General features: G+C 41.5%; 1 protein-coding gene across 1 annotated transcript in view; it reads left to right on the top strand.

Moving 5' to 3' along the window:
* Positions 1 to 26,601, top strand: part of LOC134355328 (protogenin-like) — a 165,473-nt gene that overhangs the window by 129,666 nt on the left and 9,206 nt on the right. The window contains exons 11-14 of the mRNA XM_063065091.1: positions 17,820 to 17,915; positions 20,510 to 20,696; positions 22,198 to 22,325; positions 23,937 to 24,107. Of these exons, the coding sequence (XP_062921161.1) occupies positions 17,820 to 17,915; positions 20,510 to 20,696; positions 22,198 to 22,325; positions 23,937 to 24,107 (582 nt within the window). The remainder of the gene's footprint in view (positions 1 to 17,819; positions 17,916 to 20,509; positions 20,697 to 22,197; positions 22,326 to 23,936; positions 24,108 to 26,601) is intronic.

Genomic DNA, 26,601 nt, shown 5'->3' with positions numbered 1-26,601 from the left:
GTATTGCTTGGATTTCCAGCATCTGCAGATTTTGTCTTGTTTGTGACTTACAAGACAATTTTTCTCACGTTGTAGTTAACCGAATACCACGGTGAGAGCTGATATCTTTATTGAATCACGTCATTTAAAGGCAATATTGCAGAAGCAAACGTTTGTAAGAATGTACAGTGTGTTTGAAGTCTGTCCACTTGTACCACTTCAAAGGTCACTTTTTGGTAAGCAGAACACATAATGAGAAGTTGATGGTAGAAACATGCTTGACAGGGCCGGCTGGTGGCGCAATGACATTGGCGCTGGACCTGGGAGCGGAGGTTCCTGGGTTCGAATCCAGGCGGGTCCGCTCCCGAGTACGCTTTCCATCCGTGCCGGGTTGAGTGTCGAGATTGCAACTCGCCCTCGTGAAAATAAAGGGAAAAATACTGCCAAAATGTCTGTGTGAGGAGTGGCCCGTCACACAGTCTCTCTCTCTCGCTCTGCATCTTGTAAAAGCCATGAAAAAGACACCATCACGGATGCACACGCTGAAAAAAAATGAAGCATGCTTGACAGATTCTGAAAATCAGAAATAAAAATTCTAACTGTGAAATCATTATTACGGAATTATTGAGTCTCGGTTACACAGAAGGAACAGTACCATCAGGAGAGCTTTTACAATTAATGAAGTTGTATTATTGAGTCTGAATACTTGTCCAATAGTCGTGTTCTTTGTATCAGATCAAAGTTGTTGTCTTAATTTAGGAATGTAACTTTTCATTCTATTACAAGGTCACAATGATAGTTAACCCATGAAAAACTAATAGACCATGTATATTCTAGAAGAATGTGTATTTTGAGGCCTGATGGCATGTTCTACATAAAGCACTTTCAGTTAGAATGTTTTATGTTGCGTTCTGAAGCTGATCAACCCTTTCCATACATTAGGTAACATTACTTGTTTCCTTGCAAATTATTACGTCATTCCTCGACCACCCTTAATGATTTTTAGTGTTACAGTCTTGATTATCTTTTCTCTCCAGTAAAGAACCCTACTCAGTAGACAGGGAACCATTTCTTTTGGGAGATGGGGGTGGGGGTGGGGCTGGGGCAGTGTTTGACCTGAAGGCCTTCTAAAGGGCAGAACAAAGGCTTGAGATAGTCAGGATTACACAAATAAATCATAAACATCAGGTTACCATGAAGAAGTAAAAGGATTTACGATAGAAGCTTCAATTAAGGTTTACACTATGATGGCAAATATCAGTTTGTTGATCCAGGATAAATGATGTAGCCAGGAGTTTGGTTTGCAGTTGTGAAGCTGCAGACCTGAGACTTGCACCATTAAGGAGTTTGCACATCTGTTTCTTTTATCTTAACTGCAAATACCGTTTGTGTCACAGCGATCATTACATATTGAGTGTAGGCAGTAGTTAATGTGGACTGAATGTGAGTTTAAAATGTAACCAGCTATGAGTGTTCCCTCATGTTTGCAGCTATGAGTTTCAAGTTTTAGGCACCCTTGCAATATAACACTGCTCTATGATGCGGAAAGTGTTTGCTTCTTTCAAATGAGTGATGTAAGGATTTGCTTTGCTTGTGTAGTGGTGGTCAGCTCCTAAATGGTTTCTCAAACGCAACAATATCAGTAATCTGGTTGTTAATGAGTAGGAAAACTAACCTTTTGGAAGGTTTCTGTAACATCATACTGCCTGCTTTTGACTTTGTGTCACCACTCCCTTTACAGTCCCCCAGACCTCAGTCTCCCAATTGCTGCAAAAGCAGGCTTTAGTCAAGGCAGATTCTAAGTGTGTCAAAGGGCATGGCCCAGATGTCACTATCTAGCATGGTTGGATTCTTTCCTGCATAATTGCTGCAGCTTTATTGTATTCTGAGAATGAGCTTGGGGCACTTACTCCAACAGGCTAGCCACTACTGCTGCTGGATAATACATGGTGCGCTCACTTGAAATGGCACCACATAGAAGGCATTAACTTTTTGCTTTCAATCAAAACTTTATCCTGGATTACGGACTTTAATTTTGCATACCTAACTAGGATAAACCCCATCTTGTATTAAGTACTCAAACCTAAAGACAGTGGCAGTAAATTTTCTGTGTAGACACTGTTTTTGTCTTGTCTAGCCAGCCCTTATCTGTTGCTTGGTCCCAGAGGGGACCTTTTTAGAATTGAGAGGTCTGGTTTTTCAGAAAGTTTGCCTTTGTCTTTATCACCACTAAATGAAGGTTAGGACAAATGGAATGACCCTTCAGGAAAAAAAACATTTTCTCCATGGTTTTGACCCCGGATTCATCCCCCCTCCCCTCCTCCTGCCCTCACCAATGACCTGCCAGCTCAGTTCTTTTGAAGAACTTCTGAGATTTGCAAATATTTTTAACAGAAGAGGGATTCGCCTTCCTTTTGAAGCAAAGCTATTTACAGCTTGTCAATGAAAATAAATGGTTAGCAAACATTGCCGGGAATAATGCATTTGGCAAGTAGCCAGCTTTACTGACATATTGGTGCAACTTTTAAATGATGAATTGTTCTTAGTTGTCCCCTGGATGTTCCTGGGCAATGTCCAAAGTGAAATGTTGACTATACTGGCATTTATATCACCACTTGGAACTCCCATTCACACCACTACAGTTTGTGAATGATTGGAGTGTTAAGGTGGAAGGTTTGCTAACTAAAAAGAATAATCTTTATACTTATACTTTATTGTCGCCAAACAATTGATACTAGAACGTACAATCATCACAGCAATATTTGATTCTGCGCTTCTGGCTCCCTGGATTACAAATATTAAATACTAAAAATAGTCAAAATTACTAAATATTAAGAATTTAAATTATAAATCATAAATAGAAAATAGAAAAATGGGAAGTAAGGTAGTGCAAAAAAAAAACCGAGAGGCAGGTCCGGATATTTGGAGGGTACGGCCCAGATCCGGGTGAGGATCTGTTCAGCAGTCTTATCACAGTTGGAAAGAAGCTGTTCCCAAATCTGGCTGTACGAGTCTTCAAGCTCCTGAGCCTTTTCCCGGAGGGAAGAGGGACGAAAAGTGTGTTGGCTAGGTGGGTTGTGTCCTTGATTATCCTGGCAGCACTGCTTCGACAGCGTGCGGTGTAAAGTGAGTCCATGGACGGAAGATTGATTTGTGTGATGTGCTGCGCCGTGTTCATGATCTTCTGCAGCTTCTTTCGGTCTTGGACAGGACAACTTCCATACCAGGTTGTGATGCGCCCTTGAAGAATGCTTTCTGCGGTGCATCTATAAAAATTAGTGAGGGTTTTAGGGGACAGGCCAAATTTCTTTAGTTTTCTCAGAAAGTAAAGGCGCTGGTGGGCCTTCTTGGCAGTGAACTCTGCTTGGTTGGACCAAGTGAGGTCATTTGTGATATTGACCCTGAGGAACTTAAAGCTTTTGACCTGTTCCACTTGCGCACCACCGGTGTAAATTAGGTTGTGCGGTCTGCTACTCCTTCTGAAGTCAACAACCAATTCCTTCGTCTTGCTGACATTGAGGGATAGGTTATTGTCTTCGCACCATGCCACCAGGTTCTTAATTTCCTCTCTGTACTCAAACTCATCATTACCCGAGATACGGCCTACAATTGTTGTGTCATCAGCAAACTTTGATGGAAACTGGGCTATACAATCATGGGTGTACACTGAGTACAGCAGGGGACTGAGTACACAGCCTTGTGGGGCACCGGTGCTCAGAGTGATTGTAGAGGAGAGCTTGTCCCCCATTTTTACAGCCTGGGTCTTGACTGTGAGGAAGTTGAAGATCCACCTGCGGATCTGAATGCTAAGGCCCAGGTTCTGGAGCTTAGGAATCAGTTTATTTGGAATGATGGTATTAAAGGCAGAGCTGTAGTCAATGAAAAGGAGCCTTACGTATGCACCTTTATTCTCCAGGTGTTCTTAGGAGGAATGTAGGGCCAGAGAGATGGCATCTGCTGTCGACCTGTTGCTCTGGTAGGCGAATTGCAAAGCGTCGAGTTGACCGGTAGGCTGTGGGTGATGTGTGCCATAACCAATCTCCCGAAGCACTTCATAGCAATTGATGTCAGAGCCACAGGTCGATAGTCATTCAGGCATGCCACCTTGCTCTTCTTCGGCACTGGGATTATCGTTGCCTTCTTAAAACACGAGGGGATCTTAGACTGAAGCAAGGAGCAGTTGAAGATGTCAGCAAACACTCCAGCTAGCTCGCTTTCACAGGCCCGGAGAACCTGTCCCGGGACACCATCTGGGCCCATCACCTTCCTTGGATTTATCTTCAGGAAGGCCCTTCTAACGTCCTCCTTGGTGACGATGAATCTCGATGCCACCAGTTTGGGTTCATCTGGAGGGAGCGGGATGCTCCTCTTCTGTTCAAATCTTGCATAGAATATGTTAAGTTCGTCAGGAAGAGAAGTGCCACAGTTATTGATATTCCCAGCCTTTTCTTTGCGCCCAGTGATCTCACTTAGACCCTGCCATAGTCTATTGGCATCCCTTTGGTTAGCCTGGGCTTCCAACTTGGCTCAATATTGCTTCTTGGTGCCCTTAATGGCTTTCCGGAGTTCACGCCTGGATTCTGTGTAGTGACTGGTATCCCCGGACCTAAAAGCCGCAGCTCTAGACTTTAAAAGGGACTTGACCTCATAATTCATCCAAGGTTTCCGGTTAGGGAATACAAATGAGATTGTGCTCATGGTATTAGATTCTGATATCCTGTGGTTATTTGGCTTCGGTGTCTCTGGGCTAGGAACAAGAGAGGTCAGAATTCTGTGTGGGTATTTTAGTTTCATTACTAGGATGGAAATACCAGCCATTCTCCAGTCCCTTGCCACATTTGGCAGATAGAGGGTAAAGAAGTGTGAGGTCACAGAGTCAACCTGTTCTCTGTCCAGCATTAAAATATCCGAACTATCAAACAGAAGTCGGAGTGATTATCAATATTCGGTATTTACATATGCTGTGTTTGATGAGTTACTGGCTGGTCAATAAGGTGGGAACTGCTGAGTTTCTGAGTAGGAAGAAATCAGAGTCGGTGGTTTAGGTACAAACACAATATTAGAGTAAACACACGAGGACCATTAGTTGTGAAAACACAATTGCACACTCACATTCAACACTGCTGCAGTGATTCACTTTGATGTGTTTCACCTCCCCAAGTCCCGTGGGTCTTGCTGACTTCAGTAGGTGCCAGTCATTCCCCAGTCCCCTGCCAAATTAACCCTTCTTTATTTTTTAGATAGAGGATAGAGATGTGTGAGGTCACACAGGTCAGATCTGTTCTCTGTCCAGCATTAAAATATCTGAAGAATCAAACAAGTCAAGGAGTGATTATCAGTAAAGGAAACTGTGACCAGTATGTTCCCGATTTCCCTCTACTCCCAATGTATTCCCTCACCCAATCCAAAAAAAGCTCCCCTTATCCAGACCAAGATGTGCTTTGAATTCTGAAATTATGCAAACCTCTGCTCTGACTCACATCAGGAACTTTATAAGTTAAAGGGATGCATTTATGCAGTCCTTTTTCCATTCCTTTCAGGACCCCTCACAGCTGCTGGAATGTGTGACTGTGGTTGTAATGGAGAAAATGTCATGCACAGTGCACCTCTGAGCTCCTTAGTCTATATTGCCAGGGATAGCTGTGACTGGTATATTTTACACAATGGGTAAGATGGATTTCTTCCAAACAAGTCTTCGCACTTGCAATCTGCCCTAGTAATACCATGACCTCTTTGATCACTAAAATGGACTGCTTGGACTGGCTTTTTTGGTCTAATTGTGTTCATTCATGTATGATTTACTGTGTATTTAGTCTGCTTTTGTGAATGCAGTATATCTGATGTAAGTTTTTCATTGCACCTGCGTGTACATGTACTTCTGCACATGACAATAAATTTGATAATATAGTTCAGTGTGTGTTACCATGGGACACTGTTAAGTTAATTAAAGGCCAATAATGAAATGTGTCTTATTGAATAAGACTTCTTAAAATCTATATGCTAAGGACTTTTTAAACTAAAAGCAAATCCTAAGATTCATTTCTTCTTGGTTTCTTCTTTGATCATATTTGTTCCAATGAGGCCTGCCACCCTTGTCCCTCTGAAAAGTCCTCCTTCCCAAATTGTTTCTTCCCATCCCTCATAGTGGGCTGAACTTTCATCTTCATGGTGAAGCTCTCAACTGCATTTTCTATACTTCCTGCTCTTGTCCACTGGTCGGAATAGATTGTATTCCCCTGGTCCTCACCTTCAACCCATCAGCCTTCTCAAGTCAATGTCTTATCATTTCCACCAGCTCCACTGTGTCCCCATCACCAAACAACATGCTGCTGTCAGGACTCTGAAGTCGGGCAACATATTTGGTAGAAGAGGGGTGGTTTATCTGTTGAATATAGATGGAAGGTAGAGGAGAGGGGAATGCTGAAGCAGGAGCCAATGGCTGATGAGCTATATTGGGGGGGGGAGGGATTATGGGCAGATGGAAGAGGGGAGTTTTGAGACACATTAACTGGAAACAGTGAGCAAAATATTGGTGGCAGATGGACCTGGGGTGGGGTTGGGGGGGAGGTGATAGGTGGAACCAAGTAGGAGAATAATGATTGACAGACAGTACTAGATGAGGAAGGATAAATAGTCTGGATATTGTTCACCTTTTACCAGGCCTCTTCCCCCACCTACCAGTTAGGGATTGAGGGAGGGGAGACGAATGATAAAGGTGAACAAAGCGGATGGAACATGGGGTATGGATTACCTGACATTGGAAAACTTGATGTTCCCACCATTGGGTTTTTAGCTACCTGAGTGGAATAAGTTGTTCTTCTGCTCTACATCTGGCCTCACTATGGCATTGGAGAAAGCAGAGGATGGATAAGTTGGTGTGGAAATGGGAAGTGACTGGAATGGCATGTAACTGCATGCTCAGGGTGGCTCTTGCTCTCACTATTGTAGTTCCACACTGGGAGCAGTGGAAGCAGTAGAATGGGCTGGAGGGGTTGCATGTGAACCTCTTGACTCATCTGGAAGGGACGTTTTGGTCTCCGAAAGTTGGTGAGGGGAGAGGTGTAGGAAGAGATTTTGTACCTTCAGTGATTGCACAGAGGAGTGGGAAGAGAGACGCAGATCCGGCAGTCACAGAGAGAGTGGATCCTCTAGAAGGTAAAGGTGGAGTGTGGGGAGGGAATCTGATGATGAGATTCTGTTGTAGCCAGTGGAGATCTTTCCTTGCAACACACACCATTCAGCAGTCCTGCAGCGAGAAGTAAACTAAAGCAACATCTACCTGAGCATGTTGCAGCCTTCTGGAATGAGCACCAAATTTTCCACTTTTCCTGTAAAATGCCCCTTCGTTGTTTCCCTGTCTTGTCCTTTCTATAAAGTGCCTCCATAACCGTCAGTCAGTGCTCCTGCTACTTGTCAGCTGGTCTGTCGTAGCGTACCTCCATCTGTCCTGAAATTCTTCTAGCAGTTCTGTTTCTGTTTCGTATTTGAGAATCTGTCATTTTAGTTTCCAATTTGATGATTTTTTTTTCCATTGATTGTTATCGCCTTAAGGAGTAAATTTGCAATGTTCAGGGTTGCTAAAACAGGGTTGATACATTGGTTTAGAGATACAAATCTGATTTTCCCACTGCCTAGATTCACACACTATCCCTTCATTGAATTTGAATTTATTTAAATCTTGCATCTGTCCTACAACGTGAGGGAGTAAAAAGCTTTGCATTATGTCTCAGTTGCAATGTACAGACATGGGAAAAGTCTAATGGCTTGTAGAGATGAGCTGTCCAATAGCCTGTTATTCCTGGCTTTTGTGCTGTGGTACCGTTTGCCAGACTGAAGCTGCTGAAACAGTTTATGTTTGGGGTGACTGGTGTCCCCGATGATCTTCCAGGCCTTCTTTCTGCACCTGGTGCTGTAAATATCCTCAATGGAGGGGAAATTCACAATTGCAGATGCGCTGGGCTGTCCGTACCACACTCTGCAGTGCCCAGCGATCAAGGTTGATGCAGTTCCCGTACCAGGCGGTGACACAGCCCGTCAGTATGCTCTCAATGGTGCTCCTGTAGGAGGTCTTGAGGAGGTGGAAGAGATGCTGTTGTGCTTTTTTTTTGCCACACAGCCGGTGTGTACAGTCCAGGGGAGATCATCGGTGATGTGTATAACACGGAACTTGAAACTACTCAGCCTGTCTCCATTCCTCCTGTAATCCATGTTCCTCTCTTTTGTTTTTTTTTGACATTGAGGGAGAGGTTGTTATCCTGGCACCTCTGTGTCAGGGTGTCAACCTCTCCTCAGTGGGCTGTCTCATTACCACTGGAAATAAAGGCTGATCAAAGTTGTATCATCTGTGAATTTGATCAGCAGATTGGAGCTGTGGTGTGGCAGCACAATCATGGGTGTAAAGGGAGTAGTGAAGGGGATTTGGGACACAACCCTGGGGGGCACCTGTGTTGAGGGGCTGAGGTGCGGGAGCCCATCCTTATCACCCATCGGCGATCTGATAGGAAGTCCAGGATCCAGCTGCATGTTTCTTTCCTCTGTTCAACAATGTCCTGCTATAATCTTGATAATCCTTCCTGTCTGGGTGTTCTTTACATAATGGTGTATTTGTTTCAACCGTTTATTCAGGATGAAATTGTACCATTTTGAAAGAAATACAAAACTTTTGAAAGACCCATCATTTGGGAATGGATAGATGACTACAGGGGCTGATGAAACTTGGTAGATCAGAATATAAAAATGATTTTTATAGAATTTGGAGATGCCAGGATAAATTATCCTCTTTGAATCAAGTTGGATTGCAAATAGATGTAGAAAAGATGGGATTTTTTTTGGGTTTGAATTTAAATAGAATGGAAAGGAAAGATAAATAAAGAATATTATTTGAATTGAGTTCGGTATCTCAATATGAGAAGGATGATTGGTGCCATGGGAATGATGCAGTTTGGAAATGTTTGAAAAGGAAATTAGCGAAAAATTATTTCTTCTAATAAGAGGTATAAATTTAAGACTGATATTGAATTCATAAATCTAAAAATATTGATAGAAAGATTTGGTAAAATGTTTGAATGCAATACCACATGGCTATTGAAAGATTTCCATGTTTGAGCAGGGGCTGGGTGAATTGAAGGTGGTAGTCACAAGTGCACAGAAAATTGTGGTAATTCTGGAGTTGGCAGGCCACTGGGTCAAAACTATTCCACATATTATATTTCTAATCTATTAATATTTCTACTCTAATTTACATTAATTTGGGTTTTAGAGTTTTGGGAATAGTGTGTTTGTTACTATGATCCATTGTCTTGTCTGAATTTATTCAAGTTGTTTTTAAATGTTAGTAATCCCCAAGGCTTCTCTTACAAAATGTACCATCAATTAAATTTTGCCTTGCTACACTGATGTTTTAGATTGTATCTGGGTGATTTGTTTCATGTGTAAGATTGTGCCTTACGAATGGTGACATGCATTAAAATATTAAAGACTCTTCAAAAATCCTTTGAGACATTGTCTCATTAGTTTGAGAGATTCAGCTTGTCCAACAATGTCTCAGGAGTGAAGAGGCAAGCATATCTGTTCTGCATTTCTAGAACCTTCTATTTCAGTACAAGATCACCCTGCACAGTCTGGTATTGTCTCTAAGAATCCACATTAACAAGTTCTTTATTTTAAAGAAAGAAAACAAAGTATTTTTCCTCAAATGGTTTGTCCATTTGGCCAAGTTAAAAGAAATATTACATAATTAACAATTTGTGATTCAGTAGGTAGAAATAATGGGCAAAAACCCTCAGATGGTGATTTGATTAAATGGTGCTTTCATTACACACCTAATTGGCATATCTATTGCACATGCTTTCGCTGTACAGACTGAGCATGTAGATATGCTGGTGATTGTCTTGCTCTGAGTAAGGAATTGTAGTGTTCGCACTAACAGTGGCAAAGTTCTGTTGGGGTTTATTATGTTGTTAACCAGATGCTGGATCTTGCAGAGGTTTGATCTGACAGGCCAACTGCCTTATTATTGATTAACGTCTTAAAATAGATAATGTTTTTACTAACATAACAAAGGCAGTTGTTCAATCTTTGTAACTTGTGCCCCCCCAAAAAATAACTTTTAAGCAACTATAGCTCATTCATGTTAACTAATGGTAATTTGTTTATGGCATTTACTCCCTCCTTTTTTAAAATGGCATTGCCAACTTTTTGGAGTGTAGATGTATTTTTCCAATGGCTTTTTGGATGTCTAGTTAGGAACATAAATTGTGATGAGGTGCAGTTTGCTGCCACTCTATCCTGAGAGAGTTGGCTCCAATTCAATCACCCTTTGTACCTCGGGGCAAAACTGAGGAGAAAATTAATAGCTCCAGAGCTCCAAGCAATTGCCAGTGCTGGCACACTACCAGCAATGTTCACTTGGTATTCTGCCTGTTAGTGGGGGAATATTTATTGCTTGGGTGAAGAGTCAGATTGATGGCCAATCCATAACTGTGTCTTTGGTATAGTTGTCCCTCAGGAATTGAGGGGTAAGGACAAACTATAATTTGAGTATAAAACTGAAAATGTCGGAAATGCTCAGCAGGCTGGGCAGCATTTGTGGAGAGAGAAAGAATTAATGTTTTAGGTCCAAAAATTTTTATGAATACTTCAACAAAATTGTAAGTTTTCTGAGTTGTGCAGTGGGCTCACTCCAGTAATAAACCACTGCACTTTTATTTAAAAATATATTATTCATAAAAATTATACTAAGGAAATAGAAAACAGTGTAAAGCTTTCTTTACATGTTTGTAGATTCGAAGTGTTGGCCCGTTCATAAATTCTACGTACAAAGCACTAATGCTGCTCGGGGCCTCTGAACAAAACACCCTTCAGATATCTGAAGGTTGTTACACAGGGCACAGCCCCTCAGTAGAGCTGAGGCAAGACCTTAGCTTGTAGTTCTTTCCCAGCTAATGATCTTCCATCAGCATTTGGTCTCGGTCTTGGTATGTGTCCCTGGGGAACAGCCCACAGACCAGAGTGGCCTATAACACAGCTGCTTGGAATAGGCAAGGGCACTTGCATTCTTTCCTAGACCACTTCGTAAATATACAGTTCAACAAAGAGGTGGATGGTTGTCTTGTTTCAGCCATCCTGAGGGCAAGGAATGAGACTCTCCGTTGGAAGGATCTGATGGAGAGAACCCCTCGCACTGCCAGCCAGACAAGGTTCTGGTGCTTATGGGGAGGCCTCGTCTGCCAAATGGTGAGAAACCCATCCCACAAGATCTATCTTACCACAAGACCCAAAGGACATTTTGTGCTGACCATGAATGAAGCACAAGTTTTGCAAGCAGGTCCAAGGGGGAGAAAAAAAACTGCATTTTGGCCTTGGTTGCAAAGGGGTTGCAATTGTACAGGGTGTTGGTGAGGCCCCACCTGGAATATTACACGTGGTTTTGGTCCCCTTTCCTAAATGGATATAGTAACATTAAAGGCACTATAAAGGAGATGCACCAGGGGAATTGCTGGGTTCAGAGGATTCTTTCTCTACGAGAGTAAATAGTTCGGGTTTGCATTCAGGGAGTTCAAAAGAATGACAGCTGGCCTTATTCAAACATATAACTTCCTAAAGGAGTTTGACAGAGTAGATGGTGAGATGACTTCATCAGTAGGACAGTCTCGAACAATACTGGATAGGGCCTCTGTCCCTTCCCTCTTCAGTCCTGATGAAGGGTTCTGGCCCAAAACGTTGACTGATCGTTTCCACGGATGCTGCCCGACCTGCTGAGTTCCTCCAGCGTGTTGTGAGTGTTGCTTTGACCCCAGCATCTGCAGAGTATTTTGTGTTTACTGGATAAGGGTTGGTCATTTAATTCTGAGGAATGTAGAAATTTCTTCTCAGAGGTAGGTGAATCTCTGGAACTCTCTGCCCTGGCAGGTGGTGAAAGCTGGATCATTGGAAGTATTTAAAGTGGGGGCGATTAAGTATGTGATAGAGGGAGGAATGTAGGAATGTGAGGAACTGGCACAGGGGAAGGGCTGATGCCAGTAAAGATCAGTTACCATAACATTAAATGCTGGAACAGGCTTGAGAGACCTAGTTGTCTTGTATTTACAGCCAAGTGAATATGGTTAAAGATGTTTTTCTGCAGAATATTTTCTATAGGGAACAAGTATTGTGACAAAGTCCAACTAGTGCACTAACCCATCCACATTTGTCCATTGTTTGTTATTCCTGCTGCTTGAAGCGACTCCCTCGTAACTTTGAGCCTCTGTCTTATTTTGGCTGCACTCTTCTTTGTTAGCATGTGGCATTTGTATCTGAACCAACTTTGTTCTAATAATTGCTATTTGAATCCCTCTGTGTTCATGCTTCAAAGATTCAGGCAAAAAGTATCCCGGAGTATAAATTCCAATAAGACTGTTATCACCTCTCAAATTTATTTCATTTCAAAGTCTGTCCTCAAACTGAAAGAGTGAAACTGTTCATCATTAAAGATGATCTGTGACATGAAAAGTAAATGTCAAACTGCATATTTTTCTCCTTCATTTAGAGCTTTTCTAAGCTGCCTTTCGTGCTGAAACACTATACATATTCCACTGGTTACTTGGTGCTTATTTTTTTTAAAAAAAGCTATTGGAGCAGTTGAGATCGTGTCAAGTAATGTTCATTCCATTGAGCGTTTAAATAAAACAAAAGGTCAAATCACCTCCAGCAAGAAAGAGATAACAATGGTCAGTTCAGTGATGGTGGAGACACTAATGGGGCAATGTTTAATTCTGTAGTTCTCCAGTCAAGGTTCTTATTTTAATATGCAGATTTTTTCCCCACTTTTAAATGGTACACAATAAATAATGATCTGCAGTGGATCTCCTGATAAGTGGTAGCTCTCGACTTTTATGGGGATTATTTAAACGCATTACAAGTGTTCTGCAACTAAGCCTCCTGCAAGTTATCTGGTTACCAAAAAACCATTAAAACTGTAGAAGATGTGCTTTTGTTTTAGATGATCCATTAGCAGCAGCAGCAGAAAAGTGCTGTGAAATAGGAGCTCCAGCACCCTGGGCGGAAATCACTTGCTTTATCTGATTTTGATTTTATTTTTTAATTTCTTTTCAATTTTACATTCTTTTGTTACTGTATCTGGGAGATGTTAAAGTAAGAAATCTGGTACTGTTGTTGAAGTGTAGAATGAAAATTGCTTAATGTTGGAATTTTTTTAATCTCAGTAAATTGAATGTTCTGTTGCTTTCTTCAATGGTGCACTACCAATCACTTCACAAACCATTAACCCTTTTATTTACCTTAAAGCTAAGTACAAGTACTTTGCATTAAAGAATCTACAATTTGTCAGTATAATTATTTAATCTTTTCACTAAAGGGAGTCTGGAGGCACGAACTTTTAAGATTTTACTAACATTTGCCCTCTTTAAGACATTTTGAGCCTATGTGTAAAGTAAGAGTTTTGTCCTACTGAAACAGTTAGCAGCTCACTGGCTTTTCTCTCCTTGCACAGTGGAAATGTTTATTGATAATTCACACCTTGTTCACTTGTAAAAATTGTAGCTGAAATCCTTCATGGGGTGGGCAAGTTATAAGGTCAGATAGCTTCAGAAATTAGTTTATAATTGATTACAAGTTAATCCTGCTTTTCATTCTGATAACCACAAGTTCTTTATTCGATTACTGGTAAGTGTGTGATAGAATTCAAACTAAAGTTTCTGCAGTGGGATGGGCTGAGCCAAACAGACTGTACTACTATTGGCTTATCTTGAACGAGAATGGAGTGGTCGTATGGGGGGGTGGGGGGTGGGATGGTTGCCTGACTACAATTATCCTCAGTGCCTGTGGCTAGGGAGCAGAAACATTCAAGAATTGTGCTCCTGGTTACTCGCTAGTGACCTCTGCTGGAAAATGTTCATGCATGGGTATTCCCATGGAAAAAGTTCCCTTTGTTTATTCTCTTGTTATAATCCATTACTGGTTTAATCTTTTTTATTATTCATATATATCCAGATATATAATAATGGCCATTAATAACCTGTAAACAATATTTGCCAACTGTAATGTAAACAAAAAGTTTAAGCCTGTAACGAATTATAAATCAGTTACACAAATAATACAAATAATCCTCTCTTCACCACCACCTCCTCCAACCAAAGCATAAATTTATCCCATTCTCTTCTGACGTGCAGGATTGTCAAAGTGGCTTTTACCAATCATGTTTGGTAAATGAGATTGACTTTTTTGTGGTCTCTCCATTTTGAGTTTTTTAAAACGGATATTGTATTGGCTTAAGTTCATACAGATTTCATTCATGTGGAGTGTGAAGGCACTTAAAATCCAAATAATGTTGCTTTTCAGTTTTGGATAAGAAAATCCTAAACTTTATAATGCTATCGAGTGAATTATTTGCACTTACAAAGAGACCTCCTGTGTTAAATTGTATTGTGTAAACTATTGCTTTAAGCAATATCTCACTGAGGAAGGGCAATTCTATGTTGACATTAGACCTTCACTTGTCTCCATTTAATGGAATGATGACCGATTCAGGGTAACCACTCAGCAGGCCAGCAGACATTTTAAACTCTTTGACAGTATGATAAATGGTTAGTGTGGTCATCCTCTGGTATTCAGCGGGTCAGTAGGGGTCCCATGTAAATAAGTTGTTTTGTTAAACCGGTCACTGCAGTCTTTTACTCTGGTTTATTTTGTACTTTTTTTTCTGGAAGCATGGTACTCTAAGTTATAGACGAGTATGTAGAGGCTAAGCACAGTTTGTTAATTTGATGTTGGTTACTGTGAATAGCATTTGGCTTTGTTATCTGAAAACAGAAGGCTGACTTTCTTCAGAATCCAAGAATCTCTCAAAAGTGTATAAAGCTCAGAGAAGGATTACTTGCAGAAGCATCTGACCAAATACGTCTAGAGGCAAACGGATTCCACCAACCCCAAAAATACTGCCTCTGCTTGCTACAATAAATAGCCTGTGTCATATCAGCAAATTATAATGGACACGGTGCTGAAGTGGACATGTCATGTTGAACAGGCAGGCTTCAGTGTGGCTGGTGATTTATAGATAGACTTTGTGCATTCCAAATGCAGTATCCAATTCTGTCAACACACATCAAAGTTGCTGGTGAACGCAGCAGGCCAGTCAACATCTCTAAGAAGAGGTACAGTCAACGTTTCAGGCCGAGACCCTCTGTGTCCACATTTTCTTTTTAAAAACAAGGTTGAATAATTCGACTGGGAGCACAGATTGGATGTATAGAGAGCTTGCCACTCGTATGGGAGGGAGGGAAGATAGCAGGCTTTGTTTTGAGGAGGTCATGCAAATAATGGTGGGATTGGTGAGGATGTTGACAGTGAAGTTGTGAGGAGTGGACTGTGTGGTTGTGGTTAGGGATGTTCCTAGTTGAAAGCCCGATCTGGAGGGGAACGGACATAGAGTGCCCGCAAAGGCCCGGATAGGGCTGGGTCCTTTGATTGGTACTGAAGGAGGCCTTAGTCTTCAGGTTTAAACTGCAACAGTATATTTCAGGGTCTTGTGCAACTATGTTGTGGCATGATTTGCACAATGTCCATACCATCATCCAGTCATTTCTTGTGCAGTGTGCACAGAGGCAATACTTCTCTAACTTGGGAACCATCTCGCACCTGGAAAGGCCGCACAACCTTAGCTGGTGGTAACAAAGCCTATATGGTAACAATGTAGTATCCATATAGTAACAAAGCCCTCAGTTTCCAGTTTTTATCTGAAATTGGCAAGTTGAACTACATTAATGCAAAAAAAACACGTTCAGTGTTGGGATGATCGGAATGGAATTAATCATAATGATGCAGAATCAGTTGTTCTTGCAGTTAGATGACTAAATCTAACTAGTAAACATCGAGAAAGCAAACAAGATGTTAAGAGAGCTAACCAGCTAGGTGGATTTTTATAATCTTGTATAAAGAGCTGGCCCATCATTATAGAACAGAATTCCATATATTGTACTAAAATTCATGAAGAAAAGGCCAAAAAATAACTGAAATTTGGTTGGCCATATAACATTGAGGTGACACTACATATAGTTGACTAGATCACAAGTTTTACTTTGGGTTGCAAAGGAAGATGAATATGTAGAAGGTTCCACATGGTCGGTGTGTTGGAAAATACAGATCGGGGCTGGGTTAACATTGGGTCTGATTGAACTTTTCAATGGCAGTTAGTTCTAACTTGGGATGTCTGATTCCTTGGGATGATGCCAAGAAGTACAAGGCTTGATAGTATTGAGCAAGTTTAAATAGAAGGTTTATTTGAAAAGTAAAGCTGCATCTGATGCACCAGCTCCCTCAACAGTGAGGTGCTAGAAGCCCTCGGACAGTGCGAGCTCCTTTGAAAGAAGTGACCTGTGATTTCACCTGGTGTTTATGGGGAGGGGTTTTTTGGTTACATATTTAACCAAGTGTTAATAATTGGTGCTTTCTTTTAGAAAGATTAGCAGGCATTGGTTTTAAAATTGTTCTTGATAAATTGGGCCCCAGACAGTCCTTCCAGATGAGGTGACACTTCACCTGTGAGTCGGCTGGGGTGATGTACTGCGTCTGGTGCTCCCGATGTGGCCTTCTATATATTGGCAGGACCCGACGCAGACTGGGAGATCGTTTCGCTGAACACCTATGCTCTGTCCGCCAGAGAAAGCAGGATCTCCCAGTGGCCACACATTTTAATTCCGTGTCCCATTCCCATTCTGATACGTTTATCCACAGCCTCCTCTACTGTAAAAATGAAGTCACACTCAGGTTGGAGGAACAACACCTTATATTCCGTCTGGGTAGCCTCCAACCTGATGGCATGAACATTGACTTCTCAAACTTCTGCTAACGCCCCACCTCCCCCTCGTACCCCATCTGTTATTTATTTATATACACACATTCTTTTTCTCTCTCTCCTTTTTCTCCCTCTGTCCCCCTCACTATACCCCTTGCCCATCCTGTGGGTTTTTCCCCCCTCCCCATTTTCTTTCTCTCTAGGCCTTCTGTCCCATGATCCTCTCATATCCCTTTTGCCAATCAACTGTCCAGCTCTTGGCTCCATCCCTCTCCCTCCTGTTTTCTCCTATCATTTCAGATCTCCTCCTCCCCCTCCCACTTTCAAATCTCTTACTAGCTCGTCTTTCAGTTAGTCCTGAGGAAGGGTCTCGGCCCGAAACGTTGACTGTACCTCTTCCTAGAGATGCTGCCTGGCCTGCTGCGTTCACCAGCAACTTTTATGTGTGTTGCTTGATAAATTGTACTTTTCTTGGGATTTTTTTGTGTCAGCTTAAAATATTTCAGGAATTGTGGTACTCTTGCTGACTGTGAATTAGATCCATTCTGCTATTGGAAAATGTTGGGAAAGGCAAAAGTTGATTGGAAAGTGTCCACTGTAACTATAACAAAATTAGTACACAGCTCCTAAAGCTGACTTGATTAGGAAAATTGCATACTGAATTACGATTCGGTAGCAGAATCACAACCAATTAGGTTTGCGATAAAGTCTCAGACAAAGGGGAAAGTGACTGGCTGCAGATGTTTGGAGGACATTACTGAATGTTATTGAATTTGGGATTTTATTTGCAACCTTGCTTGTGTTCAGGGTCCCCCTGTGTGCAGGGAGATTTGTTCAAATTATTCCAAATTCCATCTTATTTTTCAAAGAAGACATTTGTTAGTAAATACTTCACATTTGCCTTGATTTAGTATATATTTGAGTAAAACAGTTTGCAATTTAAATGGTAGACCATTTTTCATCTGTGAAAGTGTGGAAACAGTTTCAGTATCACAAATGTCATTGCTATTTGGATATTCAGTGTTTTATGTTATTATTTCCCTCAATTTAGACCCTCGAAGGAAGTACCACATGCGCTTACTGGCATACAATTACATGGGTGAAGGTTACCAGGCAGATCAGACTGTGAGCACCCCTGGATGTGTGTGTAAGTGACTGATAATGTTCAGTTCTTACTGCTAACTGGAGAAAATCAGCTTCTCCATCTGAGACTTTATAATTTAAGTAAATCTTCCTAGAATACTACCTCCACTCCTAAATCTTTAGCCAATATAACAAACAATAAATAGTAATAGATGATGTGGCTATTTTTAAAAACTAAGGCATCCTGTCAGAATCAACTGCAGCATCAGAAATTTCACAGTCATGGGTTCCCATAAATCATTAGAGGTTGACTGGGATTGAGATCATAGTTTCTTACAGGTCTTATAAATGATTTTCTCACTGTCAAGATTGTGCACAGCAGATAAAGGCAAACAAGTACTGTAAAAGGCCGATAATCTGGTATCTGATTGTTTAGCACCTGTCTCACCCATTAGAGGTGTGATTCCAGAGGGTGGTGAGGAGAGGGATCTGGATCTGCTGGAGTTGAGGTCAGGAGCAGAGGTAGGTTTGCACCTAGAGTTCACAGGAGAATGTATTGTGTTACTGTGTAAAATTGCTTGTAGAAAAAATGAGGTAGAAAAGGTGGTTTTATGTTTAATAGGAGTAACATGCATTGGTCCAGAGAATTACTAGTCTAACATCAAAGTTCCTAGAAGTTTAGATTATTGGAATTTTATTAACGTAGTTTACATGATAAGGAAAATTAGGAACAGTTATCTTCCAAGAAGTGAAGCTTATCGCAAAATTCCAAATGAATGCTGTGGATGTTAAGGAATGCACTTTAGTGAAGTACTCAATTTATGGGTGCATTTGGAAGATTAAGACGTGGAATCCATGGAGACTTGATTCCAAATGGGCTTGGCCATAGAGTGGTTTTATTTCTAATTGGAGGTCTGTGACCTGTGGTGTTCCCCAGGGGCCTATGCCGGGAACTCTGTTCGTGAACAGTGGTTTGGGTGAAAGTGTAAGTAGGCTGATTAATTAGTAAGTTTGCAGACAACACAAAAATTGCTGGAGTTGTGGGTATTTGAGAAGATTCTAAAAAATTACAGCAGAACATTGACCAGTTGGAAGCTTGGGCAGAGAAATGGCGGATGGAATTTAATCCAGAGAATTGTGAGGTGTTGTACTTTGGGGACAAATATTCAGATGAAATGTACAATAAATACAGGTCAACCTTCACTAATCCGGCACCATTGGGACCTGAGGAGTGCCGGATTAGTGAAAATGCTGAATTACAGAAGGATCACATTAAGCATAATCAGTGCCGGATTATCGAAAGAACCGGATTACAGGTAGTCAGATTAGTGAAGGTTGACCTGTAGCAGGGCTGCGAAATGTATCAATGTAGAGAGGAATCTGAGTGCCATTAAGGTGGGAAGACGAGTAGCTGGGCTGGTAAAGGTGGTGTATGGTGTACTTGCCTTTATTTTGCAGTTTGGGCATTGAGTCTAAGAGTTGGAAAGTCATGCTGCAGTTGTATAAAACTTCATTTAGGCCACATTTGCAGTAAAGTGTGTTGTTCTGAAACAACAGTGTGTTGTTGTGTGTTCAGTGTGTTGCACACTGAAAGAGTGATAAGAGATTCACCAGGATGGATGAGAGAGCAATAGGTATAACAACAGTTCAGGCACACTAGATTATTCTCTCTGTAAGAGGCTTTGGGAAGATCAGGAAGAACATATGTAAGGTCATGGGAGGCATAGGTAAAGTAGATGGTCTCCCCCCCAGAATGGGAGTGTCAATTACTATAGGACATAGATTTAAGTGAGAGAAGGAAAGTTTAAGGTAGATTTACAAGACAGTGATAGATGTGATATAGGTATCCGAGTAGCCAGGGCATCGAAGGTTATGGTGAGAAGGCAGGGAAGTGGGACTAAATGGGAGAATGGATCAGCTCATGATAAAATGGTGGAGCAGACTCGATGGGCCGAATGGCTGACTTCTGCTCCTTTGTCTTATGGTCTTATGTGTGGAATATGCTGCTGTGGGGTGGTGGAAGCAGATGTGATGGAAATGTTTGGGGCATTATGACAGACATGAGCAGGTAGATGTATCTTGCGTAGGTATGTGGGTTCAGTTTAAGCTGGTACCGTAGTTGGTACAGGCATGATGGGCCAAAGAGCTGAGAGTTGGATTTGTATAGAATGCTCAGTCTGTACATTGGGTCATTCGGTAAATTGGATCGAACTGCGGTCAGTTAGCTGATAAAATATTAGAATTGTCTCAAATTGTTCCTGTCTTTTTCAATTCCCCAACACGGTATCTAAATAAGTTGCTTCTACTGCAGACCTTGGGTATATATCCTTGGAGTTCAACAAGCCTGTAAAGGGAATAATCAACATGCTGACAAAAATGTACATGATTCATCTTCAGAAGCTTTGAAGATCAGTTTTGTTCAGGTTATTTTGGTGGTTTTGCACACTTTTTAAAGTGTCTTCTCCCTAACTACTGAATTTGCATGCAGCTGGTAACCATCCTAAATCCTTCCTTTTACCATTGTGATTAAAAACCTAGGCAATACATATCTTTGTGATATCTGCCTTCAAATAAAATTCAAACATGATTTTTTATTTCACAACCTTGTTGCTCTTTAAAACTTAATAACAATGAATAATGTGCGTTCTTGTTGACCAGCTGTTCGGGATCGCATGGTGCCTCCTCCACCCCCTCCTCACCACTTGTATGCAAAAGCCAACAGTTCATCTTCTATCTCATTACGATGGGGGAAGCCAGCCTTTACTGCAGCACCAGTGATCAACTATACTGTCCGCTGTAACCCTGTGGGGCTGCAGAATGCATCTCTTGTCATGTATCTTCAAACGTAAGTTGACTTCTCTCTCTCTAAAGTATTTATTAATTTGTAGGACTTTGTTAGCAGTTGCAAGATTGCTTCTTTTGTTTGTCAGTTCTTTTGTATGGTGGAAAATATGCACTTTTTGCATCATAATTCTTGCAGTTATCAGTGACCTTCAGAATTAAACTGTATCTCTGTACTTGAAGTGAAACCTTTTCACAGAACCACTTAATATTTACATTGGCAAATCAAAGTGCAGCGCAGCTTGGATTTCTTTCCAGTTGACTCTGATCTTTGCTAATATGTCCACTTGTTACACCTTGTGAGTATTTACGTCTGCCGTGGTCAGACCAATACATCGTCGTGAGTCTTTCTAAGTTAATCTCAAGGTAAATAAGGATGTCAGATAGCAAAAATCCTGGTATCTTTCTTCCTGGTATCTGCTGTTGTCTGGCAACATGAAACAAATTTCTCATTCAAAAGAGCTGTGATCAGATACTCGTTTACACTTTGAAATTTAGGCAGTGGGAGCTGCAGCCAGGCTGGAGCTTTTAACTAAACAGGTTTAACAGAGCAGCACTATAAACCTGTACATAAGATTTTCATGATATGTGGCACTAAACCATGTTTTGTTTAACAATTCCAAACTATTCTGCTGTATTGCAACTTGGTCTCCTTTTCCCTCACCCTTGTACTATCCGACTGAAGTGGCTTGGGTCAGCATCATATCATATTGGTAAACCTGTGGTAGAGCTGATTGTTGCCCAAAGTATTTAGATATTGATCTGGATTGAATGTTATCTCCATTTGTTTATAGAACATAGAACAGTATGGCAGAAGAACAGGCCCATCGACCTGCAATGTCTGTGATGACATGTTGCCAATTCAAACTCGTCCTATTTGTCTGCACGTGGTCCATATCCCACTGTTTGCTGCCAGTTCATGTGCCTTCCTAGGTGCCTCTTAAATGTTGCTAATATATCTGTTCCCATCACTTCTGTTGGCAGCGCGTCCCTGGCACTTTGTGTAAAACACAGGGTAGTTACCGTAGGCCAGAGTAAATTTCAACCTGCATTGATCATCGTCAGTGTAACTAGGAACATACTGCAGGATGCTTGAAAATAAACTTAACCAGCAAACATTTTGAAAATGTTAAAAGTTTATATCAGGAGCTAATGGTTTCAATGCAGTCATGATTGGATTATTTTTGCTTTTTCCAGGGGTATCACTTTTGAGAAAATTTCTTCCAGAGCTGAATACAAAATTTTGTCATCAGTTATCATAATCTGTAATTATCAGATTGGTGCTTTTGTTTTTACTTGGGCAAAGTAGTTGGATGGCTCCCTGGTCCAAGAACAGACCCAGACTACACTGGACCAAATTATTTAATATTTACCTAACATACAACTAGAAAGGAACAAGCTAATACATTTTAGTTGATGCTGTTACAAATATGCAGTGCACATTGCTCAGCTATGAAATCAGTCCTCAGTAGATTTTGCTTCTAATAATTCCTGTTATTTTACAGGTCTGAAACACACATGCTCGTGAGTGGTCTACAGCCCTTCACCAAGTATGAGTTTGCAGTACGTCTTCATGCTGACCAGCTGTCCAGCCCCTGGAGCCCAGTGGTTTATCAGTTGACATTGCCTGAAGGTAAGGTCTATGTCAGACTATTCACATCCCAGAGCCTGTTTCTTTAAAAAAAACAACTGGCACTTATATAAGAAATAAATATTTACCTGAATTTAAGCCTTTTGTTTCTTGTTTTTGGCATAATCCATGACTGAAGAGACTCCATGAAGTAGTATGGTTTTATAGTAGTGTTTTATTTTGTTCACATTTGAAGTATTTTGTTAACAATGGGTCATTCCTAAGGGAGTTGAGTTCTATCTGAAGGACATGGTTAATTGTAGGGTAAACTGGGATAGAAATATATTGCATTAAACTAGATTGGACAGTAAAGCTTGATAAGACAAAGCGGGGGATGGTGATGGGCTTTTGGAAGACTAAGCCTACATTGCTCCCTGTTACTATTGATGGTGAGGATGTGGTTGTGGTGAGGACCTACGAGTACCTGGGGGAGCACCGGGATGACAGACTTGAATGGAGCACCAACACAGAGGCTGTGTACAAGAAGGGCCAGAGACATTTCTACTTCCTGAGGAGACTGAGGTCCTTTGGAGCATGCAGGCCAGCCCTTCGCATGTTCCACCAGTCTGGTGTCAACTGTACAATCTTCTGTGCGGTGGTGTTTTGGGACAATGACATCAGTACAAGTGATGCCAACAGGCTCAATAAACTGAATAGAAAGGCTGGTTCTGTTATAGGAGTCAAACTGGACACACTGGAGGCTGTGGTCAAAGAAAGGACCTACGGAAAATCCTGATATTTTTGGACAATGTTTCTCACCCTCTGCATGCTCCCTCAGCTGAACAGAGCACTTTTAGTAATAGACTAAGACAACTGCGCTGCTCCAAAGAGCGCTATATGAGGTCATTCTTACCCTCGGCCATTAGGCTTTATAATGAGTCAGCCTATAGCTGGGGAAGTGATAATCCCTCCTGTTAGACTGTGGTAAGATTTTTGTTATTCTTTCTACTGCTCTTCTAATATTTATATCTGTGCATTTGTAATGCTACTGTAACACTAACCCTAACCTAAAAAAAGAAGTTATTTTGTAGAGGGAATGCTGTGAAGACTCATCAGACTCTTTCATGGAATATGTGAAGATATATTGAGCTAGCTAGGCCTCTGTTCTCTAGTTTAGAAGAATGAAGAGGTGATCTCACTGAGGCATAGAAAATAGTTAAAGGACTCAGCAGAGTAGATGAGAGGAAGAAGTTTCTGCTGGTCACTGTTCAGAATTGGGGGATAGAGTCTCAAAAATCATGGTCTGCATTGAGAAATGCTCACCCAGAAAATCATTGAAATTCTCCATCCTAGAGGGCTCTGGAGGTTGTCATTGTTTGCATTCAAAACAAAAATGGGTGGATTTTTTTTTTGGAAACCAGGTGAGCATGAAATGTTAAAACTCTTCAAAAGTGCTAAATCTTGTGCAGGCCTAACCACTCTTGTGATAACATCATGAAGGACTCTGTGGAGACATCATGCTGCTCGATCCACTGAGTTCCTCCAGAAGATTATGCGTTGCTCTAGATTCCAACATCTGCGGTCTTTCCTGTCTCAGAAGTGTTAATTTCTCCCTAGAATTGTTGGCCAGTCTCTGTATCTGTTGCTTGTAACTTGTATTAATTTCTTTTGCAGCTCCAACCAAGCCACCGTCAGGAGTCAAAGCCACTTTGATAGAAGAAGGAACTGCTCTGGTTTCTTGGAAGCCCCCAGAAGACACGCAAATGGCTGTCACTCGTTACACCATCCTGTATGCTTCCAGGAAAGACTGGATCGCAGGCGACTGGCAAGTGCTCCACAGGGAAGGTGAGCTTTGCTCAGCATGCATGATGTCTGTATATCTTTTCAGGTTTAAATCTGGAAGTTGCAACCCTCCTTGACTATAATATCCAGAAAAATGGTGAAGTTGAAAATTCCGTAAAAATAACAGCTAAAATGGATTCAGGACAGAAGACCTTCATGAATCTTGCTTCCTACAATATTTTGTGAAGTAATATCCATGCGAACACTGAATGATTACACTGGTGGCCTGATGAGTATAGATGAACTAGGTTCACTCAGACATTAAACTGATGATCATGAATGAATTAGATTCACTTATGCATTGAACTCGTGATGATTATGAATGACACAAACACCAGGAAATCTACAGATGCTGGAATTTCAAGCAACACACATAAAAGTTGCTGGTTAACGCAGCAGGCCAGGCAGCATCTATAGGAAGAGGTACAGTTGACGTTTCGGGCCGAGATCCTTCATCAGGACTAACTGAAAGAAGAGCTAGTAATCTCTTACTAGCAGAATCAGGTTATTTGGCCCATCGAGTCTGCTCCACCATTTCATCATGGCTGATCCATTTTTCCTCTGCCTCAATCTCCTGCCTTACCCCCATATCCCTTCATGCCCTGTCTAATCGAGGTGTTAACCTCTGCCTTAAATATACATAAAGACTTGGCCTCCACAGACTCACCACTCTCTGCCTAAAGAAATTCCTCCTCATCTCCATTCTAAAAGAACGTCCCTCTATTCTGAGGTTCTGTCCTCTGGTCTTAGACACTCCCACCGTAGGAAATATTCTCTCCACATCCACCCTATAAAGGGCTTTCACCATTCGATAGGTTTCAATGAGGTCACCCCTCATTCTTCTAAATTCCAGTGAATGCAGGCCCCGGCCATCAAACACTCTTCATTTGACAAGCCTTATAATTGAAGTTGTGTTTATCATAATACAATTTAATTGATATTTACAATGTGTAGTGTGGATGAAATGCCCGATTTGAAAAGGTCACAAGCCTGGTTTTATTGCACCTCAAGCAGTAAACCAAAGGTAACTAGATGAAACAGTTATTTGAATGCTGGCTTTACTTGTTTGGTAATATACCCTGACTTTGTGTCTTATTCGGGTGTTGAGAGTTGTATTCAGCTTACTTAGTCCCATCTGGCCTGTAATTGAAACTAGAAATATTTATTTTTGTTGTCAATGTTGTTGCATTTAATAGATCGGAAAAATAGATCTATATTGTTATCAGAACTGTGTGGATGTGTCAAATGTATCTAATAGGTAGACCTTGACTGTCATATATATTTTAATAATCTTGGCACATGCTGACACTGTTTCTACAATTGTTGCTTATGAGATGGTGGTAGGGATTTGTTGTTCAGTTGTTAATTCGAGTCCGACTCTTGGTGACCTCATCGACCATAGGCTCCATGGCGTTTTCGTGGCAAGATGCGGAAGTAGATTTGCAGGCCTGCCTTCCATGCAGATACTGCTGCTGCTCAGATTGGGACCCAGCTGGCTTTGAACTTGGGACCGTCTGCCTTGAAGTCCAGTGTTGATGCCACTGCACCACCAGCTGGCCCATGGTAGGGGACACAGATTGCAAATTGATGACAATACATTCACTGAGCAGCTGGGCTGAGAGCCAGGACTGGACAATTGATGTTGAAGGAATGATGGCAAATTTCCAAATTGGGGTGCTGTGACTCAGGAATACTCCCATGCAACTGTTGACCTTTGCTGGCAGAGATTGTGAAATTAGGAGGTACTATTAAAGAAGATCTAGCAAATGGCTGTGCTGCAGATTGTAGATGGTAAGTATTGTAATTGTACTGTTCTAGTGTTGGAGGAAATGTTTACATGGGGATAGGGGTGAAACATTGGCTCCCTTAACATGGAAGGCTTCGTCATGTGAGGAGAGGTCAAGACCTGTTTTCAATTCAGTTTAGAATGATGATCATCATATATCATCATCTCACAGATGTACACAAAGGTCTTACAGGGTTTGATGTTTCCCTTGGCTGGGTTGCCCAGAGTCTCTAGATTTAGGTCCATTGTCTCAAAATTAGAGGTCAACCCTTTTGTAGCCTTTTGGGTAATGTAGCAGGATCCTCTTTTGAGTCAATATGGGTGGAAATCAGGAACAGGAAGGGAGCAGTTACTCTACTGAGGGTATTCTATAGGCCCCCTGGTAGCAGCAGAGATACAGAGGAGCAGATTGGGAGGCAGATTTTGGAAAGGTGCAAAAATAACAGGGTTGTTATCATGGGTGACTTTAACTTCCCTAATATTGATTGGCACCTGATTAGTTCCAAGGGTTTAGATCAGCTGGCCCAACCGCTGGGCCGCGGACCGGTACTGGGCCGCAGAGCATTTGCTACCGGGCCGCGAGGAAACGATATGATTTGGCGATATGAGTCAGCTGCACCTTTCCTCATTCCCTGTCACGCCCGCTGTTGAGCTTGAACGCACGCGAGGTCATTACCTGCGCGTCATCCATGTCAGCGCGGGAAGAAGATC

The sequence above is a fragment of the Mobula hypostoma genome, chromosome 13 (genome assembly GCF_963921235.1).
Source record: "Mobula hypostoma chromosome 13, sMobHyp1.1, whole genome shotgun sequence".
Classification (NCBI taxonomy): Eukaryota; Metazoa; Chordata; class Chondrichthyes; order Myliobatiformes; family Myliobatidae; genus Mobula; species Mobula hypostoma.
This window is presented reverse-complemented; position numbering and strand designations above follow the sequence as displayed.